Source organism: Miscanthus floridulus, chromosome 2 (assembly GCF_019320115.1).
Source record: "Miscanthus floridulus cultivar M001 chromosome 2, ASM1932011v1, whole genome shotgun sequence".
In the NCBI taxonomy this organism is placed as follows: Eukaryota; Viridiplantae; Streptophyta; class Magnoliopsida; order Poales; family Poaceae; genus Miscanthus; species Miscanthus floridulus.
In genome coordinates, this window is record NC_089581.1 from 126,129,475 (window position 1) to 126,146,320 (window position 16,846).

The 16,846-nt window shown below is 45.4% G+C and overlaps 1 protein-coding gene, 1 long non-coding RNA gene and 1 pseudogene across 3 annotated transcripts; 1 reads left to right on the plus strand and 2 right to left on the minus strand.

Annotated features, from left to right (window-relative positions):
- Nucleotides 1-2,726: 2,726 nt before the first annotated feature.
- LOC136537024 (desmethyl-deoxy-podophyllotoxin synthase-like) lies at nt 2,727-4,409 on the plus strand (annotated as a pseudogene).
- A 4,354-nt stretch (nt 4,410-8,763) lies between these two features.
- Nucleotides 8,764-10,206, minus strand: LOC136539603 (uncharacterized). Of its 2 annotated transcripts, none has more exons than XR_010779718.1 (3): nt 10,023-10,206; nt 9,037-9,436; nt 8,764-8,846 (listed from the first exon to the last, which is right to left on the minus strand). It is a non-coding gene; the product is annotated as an uncharacterized lncRNA (long non-coding RNA). The 2 variants fall into 2 exon arrangements; XR_010779717.1 differs by having other exon boundaries at nt 9,037-9,697.
- Nucleotides 10,207-11,817: 1,611 nt separating this feature from the next.
- Nucleotides 11,818-15,937, minus strand: LOC136537025 (dolabradiene monooxygenase-like). Its single transcript, XM_066529128.1, has 4 exons — nt 15,542-15,937; nt 14,248-14,979; nt 11,940-12,162; nt 11,818-11,828 (listed from the first exon to the last, which is right to left on the minus strand). Exons 1-4 carry the CDS (start codon nt 15,935-15,937, stop codon nt 11,818-11,820), a joined length of 1,362 nt encoding a protein of 453 aa, XP_066385225.1.
- Nucleotides 15,938-16,846: the final 909 nt, after the last annotated feature.

A 16,846-nucleotide genomic window follows, 5' to 3' on the forward strand; every position in this document is an offset into this window, starting at 1 on the left:
TTAATTTTTCATGGAGAGTCCCTCTATTATGCCGGAGTCTATAGGAGAACGTTCCTTGACGGGTGCAGCTACAGCCAGTGGTGGAGCCGGGATTTTTATAGAGCCTGGACAAAGACATAACGTTATACTAATATTGACAAGTTCAAAAAAATAGCACACATAATTATGTAATAATTTTAAATTTTAAACTAAAATAATCTTTTAGAACACAAGTTCACGGTGGCTCGCAAATTGAAAATTAAAGATAAATCCAAGTGAACAATAGTAGTACATCATCTATTCCATTTAACCCCTACATATTAGAGAATTAAAATTTACGTGCCTGGCAAAGCCTCCTCCCCTCTGCTATTTGCATTTTCTGCGGTAAAATGTGAACTCAGAGTGTGGTGACGTCCAACACTGGACTCGCGTCGGCTTTGCTCCCGTCTTTATTAGTAGGGATGAAAACGGTACGGATATTTTTCGACCGTATTCGAAACTGAATTCGTTTAGAGGGGTTGAGATTTGTCCGTATTCGAGTCCAGATATCCAACATCCGATATCGTATCCATATCTAAATACTCAAATTGTATATTTATGATGTCGATATACAATTGTATCCTATCCGACATAGTTGACACTATCCGTATTCGAATCCGAATCCGGATAGAAATATAAAAAAAAATGTAATATCGGTGATATCCGTCCGTATCCGATCCGTTTTTATCCCTATTTATTAGTCTATGCTACTGCTCCCTGTGTTCTAGCCAACACCCTCTGCTCTGCCTCATCTTCCCTGTCTCTACTGCTAAGGTGCTGTTTAAATTCAGAGAGTAAAGTTTAAGGATATCACATAGGGTATCACATGGAAATGTTCGGACAGTAATAATAAAATAAATTACACAAGTCCTCGGTAATTCGTGAGACAAATTTATTAAGCCTAATTAATCCGTCATTAGCACGTATTTACTGTAGCACTACATTGTCAAATTATGATCTAAATAGGCTTAAAAATTCGTCTCGCAAAGTAGTCGTAATTTATACAATTAGTTATTTTTAGTCTATGTTTAGTACTCTATGCATGTGTTCAAGCATCCGATATGATAGGATGTAAACTTTAGGAGAAGAACGGTAAGTCTTCCTGTATACGAGTAGTACAATTAGGGATGAAAACGGTACGGATATTTTCCGACCGTATTTGAAACCGAATCCGTTTAGAGGGGTTGAGATTTGTCCGTATCCGAGTCCGGATATCCAACATCCGATACCGTATCCGTATCCGAATACTCAAATCGCATATTTATGATGTCGATATCCAATCGTATCCTATCCGACATAGTTGACACTATCCGTATTCGAATCCGAATCCAGACAGAAATATAAAAACAAATGTAATATCGGTGATATCCGTCCGTATCCGATCCGTTTTTATCCCTAAGTACAATGTACTTGGGTCTACCGCAACCGCTGCAAGGCTTTACCGTACATGAAAGTGGTGGCTAAGGACCTCATCTAAATAAGTTTACGGGGGATCTATTTTCATTTCCAAAATATGATATTTCATGTGTGTATAAGTATGACCAACCATGCTTATTCGGAAAATAAAGAAGGCAAAAAAAAAAATTAAAAAAATATTATTATGTAACGAGTGGGTCGACCCATGTTACCCAGTGGGTCAATAGATTTCGACCTGACCCATTTTAGACTTTGATGCCGGCCTTATTGGCCCATTAGCCTTTGCTTTCTTGGATCGGGTCAACTACCCGATGGGTCGACCCAACTTATTCCCATCCTTAGCAGTGGTTTCTTATTTGCGTTAAGCGGACCCCACGGCCTCACCAAAGCCGTGGCGAGGTCGTGCCCCACCGCACCATGACCGGACAGCCTCGCGGTCGTGCATCGCCGCTGGCCGCCGCGCTTGCTCGCCTGCGCCGCCATCTTCGCCGCGGCCGCTCGCGCTTGCGCTTTCAAGCTCAGTGCCTCAGTCACCCGCACGACTGCGGCCTCGACCTCGCGTTGGGCACGCCGCCGCCCTCCGCAGCTGCTCGTGCACGCGAGCTAGGTCGCCCATGCCGCCCGCCGTAGCCGCCCGACGTAGCCGCTTGCGCCGTAGCCGCCCGACGTGGCATGGATGGAAACTACAGGATGCTTCCGTCACCTTCCCATTGAACGCCTGCCGGATCTCGCCCTGCGCAGCTTGCTCGTGAGTCATGATCCTCTCGTTTCGCATCAGCTCCCACATTACCCAGCTAAGCGCTGATGCTAATGTCCTGAACATGTCGAACATCATGGCCTTATTGAAAAATACTTGTGAAATCTCAGAAAATTGAATGATTTTAGGAATATATCTGGAAGAAAGTAGTGGCGGCGGAAGGTATGCATGCGTGAAGACTGAAAGCTCAAAGACGACTGACCATATACAGGGTTGACTTTCCTCATGGCTCCAGAATATTTCTTGGTGGATTGAAAATTTGTCCAAACTCATCATGCCGGCTTTTGGTTGACTACTGTTGCAAATTAGAATGGGTAAGCCCAAAGATGGCTGACCTGGACTGGACAAGCCAAAACAGACGTATAGAGTCGGCAATCAAAGGCTTGCACCATTTTGGCACTATCGATAGGCATTATAATTTATAAGTAGCGGTGTAGTACACTCGCACATGCACTTACGGACGATCGACCGAACTAGTCTGCTGCACTCCTGCACGGCTGCACTGCACGATCGTCAGGCGTCGTAATTAGACACCATGGACCGCCACAACCTTCTCTACCAATCACTGATCGTCTCCGTACTCACCATAGCGCTGATCCGTGTCCTGAAGCTCGAGGCCGCGGAAGGTGAGGCTCCCGCCGGGGCCGTGGAAGCTGCCGGTGATCGGCAGCATGCACCACCTGGTGAACGTGCTCCCGCACCGCGCTCTACGGGACCTCGCGCGCGTCCACGGCCCGCTCATGATGCTGCAGCTAGGTGAGACCCCGCTGGTGGTGGTGTCGTCCAAGGAGATGGCCCGCAATGTGCTCAAGACGCACGACGCCAACTTCGCCATCCGCCCCAGGCTCCTAGCTGGGAGGCGACATCGTGCTCTACGGCTGGTCGGACACAGTCTTCTCACCGACCGGTGAGTACTGGCGCAAGCTCCGGCAGCTTTGCGCCGCCGAGATGCTCGGCCCCAAGCGTGTGCTCACCTTCCGCCACATAAGGGAACAAGAGGTACCTACTACGTGTGTGTGGTGTGTGCGATCTTATTCTTGAGCGACCATGCATTGAAAAAAGATTAAACATTACTCCTGTCCTGTGTATTAAACATTCGTGCTCCCTGTTTCATTTTAATTTGTTTATAGATGGCGACTGAGGTGGCAAGGATACGAGCGGACGGGCCATCCACTCCGGTGGACCTCAGCGCAATGTTCCACAACTTAGCCAACGGCATCGTCGCCCGTGCATCGTTCGGTAACGTGCAGAGGAACGCCGACGAGTTCCTGTCAGCAATCAGGGTGGGCGTCATCTTGACGAGCGGGTTCACGGTCCCCGATCGACCTCTTCCCGACCTGGAGACCCGTGCTCGCCGCAGTGACCGGCATGCGCCGTGCCCTCGAGCAGGTCCACAGGACGGTGGACACCACCCTGGATGAGATCATCAAGGAGAGGAGACGCATCCGGGGCAGCAGGCGGCGGCAGGGCGAGGAGGACGAGAACCTGGTTGACGTTCTCCTCGGCTTGCAAGAGAGAGGCGGCCTGGGGACTGGGGTTCCATCTAACTCAAAACAGCATCAAGGCCGTTATATTCGACATGTTCACGGCTGGATCGGGGACATTGGCATCATCGCTTAGCTGGGGCATGTCGGAGCTGATGCGGAACGAGAGGGTCATGAGCAAGCTGCAGGGCGAGATCCGGCAGGCGTTCCATGGCAAGGCGACGGTCACCGAAGCCGACCCCCAGGCAAGCAGCATCCCCTACCTGAAGCTCGTCATCAAGGAGACCCTCCGGCTGCATCCGCCGGCTCCGCTTCTGGTGCCCAGAGAGAGCATCGAAGCGTGTGAGATCGAAGGCTACACGATTCCAGCCAAGTCCCGTGTCATTGTGAATGCGTGGGCGATTGGAAGGGACCTAAAGTGCTGGGACGGCGCCGATGAGTTCAAGCCTGAGCGCTTCGAGGGTGGCATGGTGGACTTCAACGGGAGCAGCTACGATTTCCTGCCGTTCGGCGCTGGACGGAGGATGTGCCCCGGTATTGCCTACGGGCTTCCCGTCATGGAGATAGTGCTCGTGCAGCTTCTCTACCACTTCGACTGGTCGCTGCCAGATGGTGTGAGCGAGCTGGACATGGCGGAGGCGCATGGCCTTGGAGTCCGTCGCAAGTCGCCGCTCCTGCTCTGCGCCACACCGTTCGCCGTTCACGAATCTACATGCGAACTAGTACCTTTCTAATAAGCAAGCCACCAAGGATCGATGATCCATGCATGCACAACCTCATAAAGATTAGTGTGTCTGTTTGTCTGTCCAATAATGTGCCGTTATCCTGCAAACGGTTTTGTGTTGTGTGTAAAACATTCGAAAAAGGTGGATTAAGGCCAGTCTCAATGGAAGTTTTATAAGAGTTTTATTTGTATTTAATAGCCTGCCACATATATATTTTTGATAACATGATAATGTTCTAATGAAGAGAGAGAAGAAGTGAGTTTTATGGGGATGAAACTCTCCTTACACGATCACCAACTCTATGAGTTATAGAATTAAATGTCTATAAAACCATAGAATAAAACTTTACATTAAGAGTGGGTGTTTCATCCCAGTTTCATTTCATTCTATATGACATATAGCAGTCCTGAAAACAATACAACAAAACTCTCCACCGATATTGACCTAAGTAATAATACTTATTTTATAGTGAGTGACGTACCATTTTGTTCTTAACTACGGTCTTTTGTGTGCAAAGAAAGGAAATTTTGTACGTGGCTATTTTGCATTGTTCACCCTCTAGAAAACTGTTTGCTAATTGAACTTTCATCCTTACCGTTACCGGCTCATTCATGGGGTGGCAAGGCGACTGCACGTGAACAATATTATTACATTTAAAATTCAGAACCACAGCCATGTGTGTATGCATGGAACCTCTTAGCATGCATATGGCTGCTACAAAAGTCAAGGTAGAATAACTGCAAACAGAGTGTTCGGCTGGTATGGATTTTTTTTTTATTGTCCATACTGTTTATGCTGAAATATTGTGAGAGAAGAATACTGCTCCGGCTAGAAAAATAAACTGAACAAGCCGGTTTCTTTCCGAGCCGAACACAGCCTATATGCACAGGACATCAGTATATCATCACGCTCAACTCAGACTCTATATGCACATTCTCCCAGCTACTAGTACAAACCGCGCGCCCCTGCGCGCGTGCGCAAGTGAGCATCTTTAGGTTTGTACAGGTAGGATTTATATAATTAGGGTACGCGCCCATGCAAGTGTAGAGCCACCACAATATATAAGCACATATGCATGAAATTTGTCTAAGCCTACAAACTTCCCAGTAAATTGGGGATATTATCTATATCCATTGGAAATTTAATATTTAAGCAGTGCGTGTTAATTTGTTCAGGTCGTGGACAATAGATCAAAATATATTTTAGTTCAGCAGAGTTCCAATCGACATGAGTCTCAAACAAACTATACATTGACTATATATAGTACTATTTGATAACTCTGCACTATCATATAGCGGAAATGGTACAATACACAGCCTAGCGTGGGATCAGCAAAGACAAGATGCTTCACTTTCTTTGCCCAGTCAGCGGCAGAAGAGTCAGGGATGACAACTGCATGCCGTAGAGCATCACAAATATTCCAACCTCTCAAACATCCACAACAGAATGGGTAGACGAACTCGCCTCAGTGACGAACTGGATGACACCTATATAGAAGCTGACTTAACATCTGAGTTTTTTTCTTCTGTGTTTTCGTCTGCGGAAGTTTATCTGCGGCTACCATAGTTGTGGCTCCATCTCTACCATAGTGGTCTTCCATCTTCATCATATCTGTATGATTGTTAGAATTAGCCATTAGACTGAAAGGCTAGGAAAAAAATCATTCAAATTGAGTTTGAAAACAAATTTGCTTTTCTACACAAATTGACAGAGTGAAAATATGACAGTATGCAATAAGAAGAATCGGACAGTACATAACTATTATCCTGCAATAAATATGCCAATTAAAAAACAAGAATGAAGTATACACCGTACAGTAGGCACCAATATTGTTCAGTAGAGACCACTACAGTTCAAGAATGAAGTATACACCCTACATTATCTCAGAAGGTACCCGTTCAATATTATTGCCTGAAGTCTTACCTTCCCAATTAATAACACAGAGGGTGAAGCTTTTTTAGCCTAACAAAGTTCTCTATGAATACTAAGATAGGCTGTAAGCATCAACATCGCACGCATGGTAACAGAGACTACAGTATCAGGAGAGTCGAGAAAACAATGTCTAGAACTGCAGTGTCTGGAGAGATGAGAAAGCGGAGATGAGCCTCACTAAAGAAAACAGAGACTAAAGGAAAATTGAAAAAAAAAATCTGTAATCCTGAAAGAGTACCATGACTGTACAAATTCCAGTGCTCTATCCAATCTTCTAACCATCGTAACAGCAGCACAACAACCACCAACGAACCCTGAAGCACCCAATAGCATTGGCAAGGCTAGAGAAGGAAGCTCTATAAAATGGAACATCAATGGCTACTCCTAAGATCCTGTTTGTTTTCAATTTCCATTACATGGTCTGTAAGGAAGCTGTAAAAAATGGAACAACAATGGCTACTCCTAAGATACTGTTTGTTTTCAATTTCCATTACAGTCTGTCCTTTCTGTTTCATTACACTAAGTATACTGGTTGCCAAATATGGCTCGTAAAATATCCCTACAGAAAAAAATTATTCAATAGGAGCCATATTCAAGTTTTGCTCAATAATCGCTCCTTACAAATGATACAGTGACCGGCCTGAAAAGGCAAACAAAACTTTATCAATGCTCTACATCCTAATCCAAGGAACAAACCGAATATACAGAGAATAAATTAAAAGCAGCAGCTACTAATCAAACTGTATACTGGACCAACTGTGCATGAACATGTTCAAATTGATAAGTTCCATAGGTTTCTGTTCTTCTGTTTCCATAAAGTAAACAAATACATGATCTGAAGCCTATCATCATTTTTTAATTGGAGAAAGGTTTATTGCAATAGGAGAGAACTAACTTATGAAACATCACAAATTAATGGGAGGACCATTACCTCCAGGGGTACAGGGTAGGAGCACAAGAACCATTCTAGCATTAATTATCACACATGCACCCCTGCAATAGATGAATACTGATTTGCTTAAATTAAATTTGCTAGCATCACATGAAAGGCAATCACAAAAAGCATATCATTTTTTTATCACAACCTAATGGTACGTAAGATAATATACTCAGCCAAATTGACTCTAGAGAAAGTTTTTGAAAATATATCAACACTTTTCCAGACTTAAATGTAACAGCATGCTGTGGAAAAAAATAGTATTGTGTGAAAATAGCTAAAATAATTATGTGTACAAATAGCTTGGCTCTGCATGCTTACAAATATTAATTTATGGATGCACACTGTCTTATCTTTTTTTGTGATTTGATATGGTTTATTACTTCTAATCCTGGACTAAGAAAAGAGTGAATATGCTATGAAATCCCTCGATTGTAATAAAAGAATAAATATGGTAGCTTTCAGATAATATTTATGGAGCTAAACTAAGGAGAAAAGACGTTTTCAATCACCTACGCACAGAAATCCCTGAATTAGCACCAGATAAGATACAGTCATAAAAGGACTTCGATATTGTGAGGAGCATACAAACTCTATCCCTTTCCTGCAATCAAACTTTGGGAGCAACACAAACTCTTTTCAACCTTAGCACACAAACTGAGAGGTGGGCGACGATACATGTAAAATCATAGGCAACTATATATACTGTCCTTGCTCAAGAATGGATATAAATGTGATGAGTTATTGACCAAAACTAAGAAAATTGTAGGTTGTTGGTAAGTGTCAATGGCATAGAGAAGCATACATAGACATACACAGTAAATGTGTTGTGTGAAATAATTCAATCAGAGATAATAGAAGGGAAAAAATAGGAATACACAAAGAAACATCTTGTGACATAAATGCCTCTATATTTTCAGCCACCTAAAAATAAGAAAGATCTTATTTTTTGAAGACCAACACCTGCATACGCCTAACACTTAACACTTAGCACCTCTCAAAAAAAAAACACTTAACACTTAGCAAATGGAGGAACCAATAACACTTGACACAAGATGTTGCCTCTGCACCGAAGGAAGCCACTCTGCTATACTCAATATGACAGATAGTATGTGTAGCACCTTGCCAAACAATCTCAACATCAATCTTTTTTCTGGTCCTGCACTGGTTGCTTTTTACTATCCTGGTCACCATCCTAACTATGCAGCATATGATAAAAATGGCAGGTAGCTGACAGAAAAGAATGAGGTAGGATTTGTACAGCATACCAGATATGCCACACTTCAGAAAAAGAGAAAGAAGCCCTTCAGTGTGGCCGTAATAACCTGCGCAGGCAGGAGGAAGAAAGCACCATTAGATGGGCACTTCTAGAATAATCAGCCGGGAAACAGTGTTCCAATGGCAGCAAGCACAAAATGAGGAGGCATTCAGATCAAATAACCCCAAAAAAATTATGCAAATCACGGGGAACGCAATAAACGGAGAGAAGCTGTCACCTTTTTTTGAGGATCTTTTACTGCATCACGGGGAAAGCCTTCACTATCATCCTGGTTTTGAGAAGGTAGAACCTGAATTTGCTGTAGCCCCCAAAGAACCAAAGGAAGGGATAGATCAATCAATTAATCGAAGACAGTAATAGAAATTGTGTAGCGCAGCGTATGTATTTGCAAGTACCTTATCTGGGAACATGTTGTTGAATGAAAGGCAGCTAGCACAACATTTTAGTTGAATGAAAGGTAGATAGCACAACATTTATAGAGGAGATACCTCTAGTTCCACAACTGATTGTTGGTGTTCTCGTTCCTTCAACTTTAGCTCCAGCTCCTTGATCTAGAAAAGGAAAAAAAACCCATGGTCTAAGAAAAGGGAAAAAATATATAAAATAAATCCAGGACTGTTGACAAATCGCAATATTTTTTCCTTTTGAAAATAAAAGGTAGGAAATTGGTTGCAAAATTATACAGTATATTTGAAGATAGCACATCATTCAAGAGTCGCCTTTAGTTCTTGCTCCTTCAGCCTGAGCTCCATCCGATGAAACAAATAATAATAATATTGACCGAAACTGATCCATGTACCAAGTCAGAAGATATCATCTTTGTACAACTGACATTTAATTCGACAACTGATGGTTCATGTTCTTGTTCCTCGAACCTGAGGTCCACCTCTTTGATCTGAGAAAAGCAAAAAAAAAAAAAAAAAAAGATAAGTCTGAGCATGGTGTTAAGTGTCATTGATAACTTGTAAACTATCGTTTGCTTGAGAAGTGCATTGTCAGATTCTGATTGGTGCCATGGTTTGGCTATGTAGGTTTGCATTCTAAGTAAACGGTCGGCAAGGTGCTGCTGTTGGATATGCACAGAAGAGAGGGCAGCAATAGGTTGGGAACCCAGCAAGCTGCAACTAATGATCCCTTCCTCACATTTACCTGAAAAGCAGTAACAGTGGCTCCTAAGCAAATACAAACATTCAGTAAATGCAACTGCACTGGATTGCATCTCCAAACCATACAGTATCAAGATATTCTTGAGCCATACAATTTGGAAGCCACCAGTTCCATGAACTCAATATATAGCCATCATCACAGTGAAGTGGAATCATCCAAACATGTATAGGTGAAATAACGGAGCAGGTTCCTTAACCCAATTACACTAATCTAAACAGCATCAGATTCTCAATAGGAAGCTTTTTATCAGCACGGAGGACATATGAACTATAGGTAGAAAGCAGAAGATATGATAAAAACGCGTTACCTTCGAAATGCAGAAGTGATAGCCAACCTTTGTACAGGCAGAAGAGCATGGCATCCACGTTACTGCTAGCTGGGAGCGAGGGAAGCTTCTGTCCTGGCATTCTTGTAAAACCAGAATCCATGTGCCCCCAAACGAAGGCAAGAAAAGAACCAAATTAAACACCTGACTCAAATCCCTCATCCACCTCCGGTTTAGTACCTCACAACAACCTCACACATGATTTGAGGGGCATCATTTTGTAAATAAGGGAAAATATAACCATCCTCAGACCTTGAAAGTAAGAAAAATGGCCAGGTTGTTGTAAGGGCATGGCAATTAAAAAATAGAGTCTAGAAAATAAGGGTAGCCTCAGAAATGAACAAAACGACATCATTTGATCTCTCATATGTAGGGACAACGGCATGCACTGAGAAATAGCATCATCTGTAGCAATTCATGTTGCCGGCACATAGAAAAAACAATGGATATAGAGAGGAGTGGGGTATAGTGCCAGCACATGGAATTGCAATAAACCTAGCCTAAGGAAGTGGCATGACAAGATCAATAAACATATATAGCAACGCATATATATACATGAAAATACCGTAGGCCTTTGAAGATCATCAGTCTATATTTGCAATTTACATGGGAGTTCATTTTCATCACAAGCTATACAACAAAAACACAAAACACATTTCCATCACTTCCAGCAAGCATCAGGGAAGAAACAGCATCTGGTCATGGACACAGCACCCAAACCAGCAAAAAATATTGTGCACGGATGACCTCCGTACACTACTGGATTCAGGTTCTTTGCCGAGTGCCTAAGGCACTCAGCAAAGGCCAAATTATACTTGGCAAAGCCTTTGCCAAGTGCGGCACTCGGCAAAGAACACACGACAAAAAATTGATCGGCAAAGCCCTCTTTACCGAGTGTCTTTTATCGGGCACTCGGCAATGGCTTTGCCGAGACCCCTGGGGGCACTCGGCAAAGAAAAGGGACCGTCATGGCGCCGGCCCCGTTGATGGTCGCTTTGCCGAGTGCCAACCCTGCAGGCACTCGGCAAAGATTTTTTATTTTTTTTAAAAAAAATTCTTTGCCGAGTGCCCTCTATCCGGCCCTTGGCAAAGATGTTTTATTTTTTTTCTAAAAATTCTTTGTCGAGTGCCCCCTGGCCGGCGTTCGGCAAAGTTTGATTTTTTTTTTTTAAAAAAATCTTTCCCGAGTGCCCTCTGGCCGGCACTCGGTAAAGTTTGAATTTTTTTTTTTAAATTCTTCGCCGAGTACCATGGTCATGGCACTCGGCAAAGCTGGAAAAATGATTTTCCGAGCGCCCATTTTTCCAGCTTTGCCGAGTGCTGTGACCATGGCACTCGGTAATGGGGTCCTTTGGCGAGTGCAACACTCGTCAAAGTGACCCAAAACGGCAATTTTTAATTTTTTTTATATTTCATCATGACAAATAAATTTATAGAAACATATATCACATATATATCTCATTCATCACATATATATCTCATCCATCACATATATATCTCATCCATCCACACATCCATCCGCACATATCACATCCATCACAATATATATCACATATATAATAATAAGTGATATATAATAATAAGTGCTCAAGTCCATCTAAATAAATCCACAAGTTCATCAAAGTCCACAAGTGCATCACAAGTATATCACAAGTCCATCACCAAGTGAACAACAAATGAAAAAAATACAACGTGCACTCATCTCGGCCACTGCGACTGTGGTGAAGGCCTAGCTCCATCATTCGGAGGTGCATGAGGTTGATTATTCGAACCACCGTCAGATAGAGACTGCACAAAGGAGAAAAGATTACATGTGAGACAAAATTATTTGGATAGATAATCTAGGAAGGTAGAGGCCATACAAGCAAAGCACAAGCAAAAGTAAAAAAACTTTCATACTCATATGAGTAGCTGCAGCTGCAGGATGCGGACGTGGAACCAACAACCTAGCTGGCAGAGAGAAGCCCACACGTTGCCCAAACCCTTGTAAGAACTCTGTAATGTCCATCAGCCTCTGCGCCTGGGCCTGTCGCTCGACCCGCTCGGCCTCTAGCTGGACCGCCATCCTCTGCTGCCCGGCCTCCAGCTCCTGACGTTGCCTCATTTCTTGTTCCAGCCGGGCCTGCAATATTTCACTCCAATGTTTCAGTAATACAAAGCTAATTAAGGTGTGTAAAGATCAATGTATGACGAGTAAAACAGGAATAACCTCGAGTGCGTCGACCCGGTGCTGTGCAGCGATCGGCCGTGTGCGAATGGTCGGGCTCTCGCTCGTGCTCCGTGCTCGGATCTAGGAGAGAGAGAGAGAGGGAGTAGAGGCCGTGTCGATGACGCCGTCACCAAGCCAGAACCACCCATGCTTCTTGCCTTGCCCCGCCCTCATGATGGCCTCTCCATCGAAGTCCTGGGTGCTCGGATCGTGGTCTGGCCCATAGAGCGACCTCGCCACCTCAGTGTACTCACTGATGCGGGAGTGGACGCTCAGGTTCGTGTATGCCTCGGGCAGGTCCTCCAGGTTGAAGGAGACGTCGGACGTCGCCTTGCCCTTGTGGGCCATACACCATGCCTAGAAGTCCGAGCAAGCCTGGCCACTATGTGACACCGACTGCGAGAAAGACAGTACGATGATTAGAAATCAGGCAGAACTGAGCGTCACAATAGATAAATGAATTCGCGTACCCATGCTTGTTTGTAGCCGGCGAGGCTGCGGCTGCCTTGATGGTGTGCTGGACCTTGCATCTGCAAACGACGGTCTCGGGCATCCCTGTGCATCTTGAGGTACTCCTCCGTGAACCACCTCTCCACCATCATCGCTTAGCACTTGGGATACGCTTGGCACCACCAGGGAATCATCTACACGTCATCAAGTATTGGACATATAAGAAGATCAAATTAAACCAACTTAATCTCAAAACAAATCAATATTGATGTTCTTCATTTACCTCAAGGTACTACTCCCGGGTCAGCTGCATCTCTCTTGCGTCTTTCTTGGTTTTCCTCTCTCCAAGCTTCGACCCGTAGTAGGTTACGATGGTCTGGATGCGCACCTCGTGATGCATGTCGGTGACGAGTTTTTTACAGGTTTGGTAGTCACCTGCTCTGCCCTGGCCTCAAATCCCTCCTCGCATCTGTAATAAGTCTGCATACAAAAGCGATGTATCCATTCATTATTTCAAGAAAAGTCCAATGAATGCGACGTATTGAGCAATGTTGTGCGAGGGAGACTTACCCAAAACTCTGCCTTCACCCATTCCGCCTTGTTGGGGTACTCCGCATTGAGGGCGACGACGTAGTGGTCAAACGAGTAGGCCGGCTCCGTCTTCGATGCGTACATGACAATGCCGGGGAAGTGTTGCCTGCACAGAAGACCCAAGATGCTGTTGACTAGCCGTGCGCTACCACCCGACACAACCACCCAGTTCTTGCACAAGTGATTAAGAAAAATTATTAGTTTTTTTATCATATCATATGAAGTAGTGGTGATAACATATAAAGTTACTTACTTTTGCCCTTCGGGACGAATCATTGGGCGTTGGTGAGGAAGCGGAACCTGTGGGAGGCTCACGAGACCTCGCAAGTAGACACTCGAAGATGAGTCGAAGGAAGCGGAACCCGTGCCTGCCGCCTCCAACTCGTCGTCCTCGTGCAGCCCCTCCTCCTCGTCCGTCTGTCGAACCAGCTCCTCGTCCGACTCATCCACGGGCGCCACCTCCTCCTCTAGCTCCTCCTCATGCGGCGTGGGAGGAGACGGCCCCCTCCTGCAGCTGGCGGTCCTCCTCCTCCTCCTCCTGTCCGATCCCTCCGCCGCCCCCTCCGTCTCCTCCTACAGCCGGTGTGGTCTTTGGTAAATCGAGTTCACGGACCTATGACGGTTGCCCATCATCTTTGTTCAATCACCTGCAATAAAAAAGAAAAACAAGACGTAATTAGAAATAGGTGAAAAAATGAACAAAACATAATTACAAAAACATAGTAATACATGTATTAGAAATATATGAAAAAATAAACAAAACATAATTATGGCAGCATGATGATTGGTGATGATACGCAAAAATGAACAAAACAGCCGGAGTGATACGAATGCTACATATATGGCAACATGATGACCGGTGATGATAACATTGTATATTCTGTTCCATGCACACGCATGTGCGGAGGGAACTAGCTGCAGATGACGGCCATGGCTCATGGACGTGTCATCACAGACTCTGGGCGTGAACCCACCGGCGAGCCGGACACCCTCGTCGTCATAACGCACGAACGTGTGCCTGTCCTCGACCTTGAACCGCCTGCCCAGGATGGCATGCAACGATGCGTCGGCCACGTACATGGCGACCAGCCTACCGAGGTCCACGACCGGCGGTGCTGCTCCTGCCGCGGTGGACGAGAAAGAGGACGCGACGGCTCGGACCAGCCGGAGCGCCTCCGCCTCGCAGGCAGGCCGCAGGGACTGGACGCGCCGGGCGCCGAGCAGCTCCATGGCGCAGATCTTGTGGAGCTGCCGCCAGTGGTTGCCGTACGGACCCCAGACGATCCTCGGGCCGTCCTTGGTGACCGTCTTGATGCCGAAACTCAGTGGCCTCGTCGAGAAGATGGCGTCGTAGGTCTTCATCACCTCTTTCGCGGCCTCTGGCGTGGATGCTACGACGACTAGGAGCTCGCCGAACTTGAGGAACATGAGAGGGCCATGGCTGAGCGACAGGTCCCGCAGTGCGCGGTGCACGAGGGAGCTGCGGAGATGATGCATGCTGCCGATGACGGGGAGCTGCCATGGGCCTGGAGGGAGCTCGAGTCCATGGCAGCTACCAGATCCGAAGGGAGCTTCCTTCCACAGTGATTTCAGAAGGAAGTACACAAGTGGAAGAAGAGCTAGAAGGCAGTAGTACACACCGTGGTCCACGATCGCCAAACTTGGTGCTTTGGGTACTACTGTGTGCCTCTATTTTAGCTTTAGATACTACAAGTGGAAAAGGTACAAGACAAGATGCATTTCTCATTATTTTACGCGTTCCATGTTGCTAGCTGCCGATAACTATAATATACAATCTTCTTGGTTGCTTCCTTCATCGTTTTGCTCGCTTACTTATATATAATTATTATATATAAATAAAGAAGTTAAATCTCTGGTTCAACCACTCGATGGAACTACGTCTTATCATAATACTAAGATGCATAAGAGATTTTAGGTATAAATATTGAGGCGGATTTTTAACTGTTGCATGTGAAGAAATCCCCTTCTTCCAAACTTATTATCTTTTATTTATTTACAGCTTCACTTCTTTCTGTACCCACCCAATCCACCAGTGCTACTTCTATGGAGGCCGATATGCCACGACCGGTCGCACGCTCATCCTCACGTCGCCCTGCCTGCCCCCTCCTCCTCGGCCCGCCGCTGTCTCACTCGCCTCCACCGTTGTGTCGCGGCCAACGCCCCCCAACGCCAGTGGTCGAAGAAATTCAAGTCAATAGGAAATTTAGGGGGTGAGGCGCGTCCAGCTCACCTCAGCGACCTCAGCGACGCCGGCCTGGTCGAAGAGCTGCGCGAGTCCCTCGCTGTGGATGTCGTAGGGGAGGTTCCCAACGTAGACCTTGGCCTCCTCGGGCGGCTCGACCGCGGCATACTCCCCCTCACCCTCGTCGCCTGCGGCCAGCACCTCCTCCTCAACCTCCCCAGCCTCCTCGTCGAAGGCCTCTCCGACCTCCTCTTCTTCCTCCTCCTTGTCAGCCCACTCGACGGCGTCAAAGGAGGCCACGAGGGGCGCGAGCGACAGGCAGCGGCTGGCGCGGAGGAGGAGCGGCGCGGCGTGGGTGGAGGAGGAGAGGAGCGGGAGGGAGACCGTGGGGAGGAGCTTGTGGGCGGACAGCGCTGGCGCTGGCGCGGGCGGGGGCGGGGGCATGTGTGCGGTGTGTGGGCCGGCTGGGTCGGGAGGTTAAATCCCCCCTTTGCCGAGTGTCCCCGATCTGGCACTCGGCAAAGTTTTTTTTTATTTTTTTAATTCTTTGCCGAGTGCCACCTGGCCTGGCACTCGGCAATGAGGGTTTTTTTAAAAAAAATCTTTGCCGAGTGCCCCCGGACTAACACTCGGCAAAGAGGGGTTTTAATTTTTTTAAAAAATTCTTTGCCGAGTGCCATACGTCCTGACACTCGGCAAAGTGGTTATTTGCCTAGTGTCATTTTTTGACACTCGGTAAACTATCTTTTTTTTTACTTTTGACCTCCAAACTTTTTCTGCAGTTCTCATACAATACCTGATACTTCATGTTCCAATGTGGCATAATTCTTGGACTTTTTCTATATTTCTTTAATTTATTTTATTTAATTGAATTTTCTTGGATAATTCAAATTATAACTGCTAGTCATTCGAATAATGAAAAAAATGAATGAAAAAATGGTATTCATGTTATTTAGTATAATGTGAGGCCGTATCCAGGACCAGGCCACCAATTTTGAATATCTTGTTCATGAAACATGACCACGAACTTGCGGTTGAATTGTTTTTAAATTCTATAAAAAACAAACAAAGTCCGAAAATTATGAAACATGTCAAGATGTCATAATATCATATGTGGAGGAGAATATTTCACGCAAGTTGTCACGTACGATGCTTACCACCTTGTCGGCCTCTTCACGAAATCATGAATCTTCTTCAGAGATTCTTCGGTTTGCAAGCATCGTACGTGACAACATGTACGAAATCTTCTGAAAATTTTATCATAGTCTCCACATATGATATCACGACATCTCAACAAGTTTCACGATTTTCAGACTTCGTTTGTTTTTTATAGAATTTAAAAACACTTCGCAC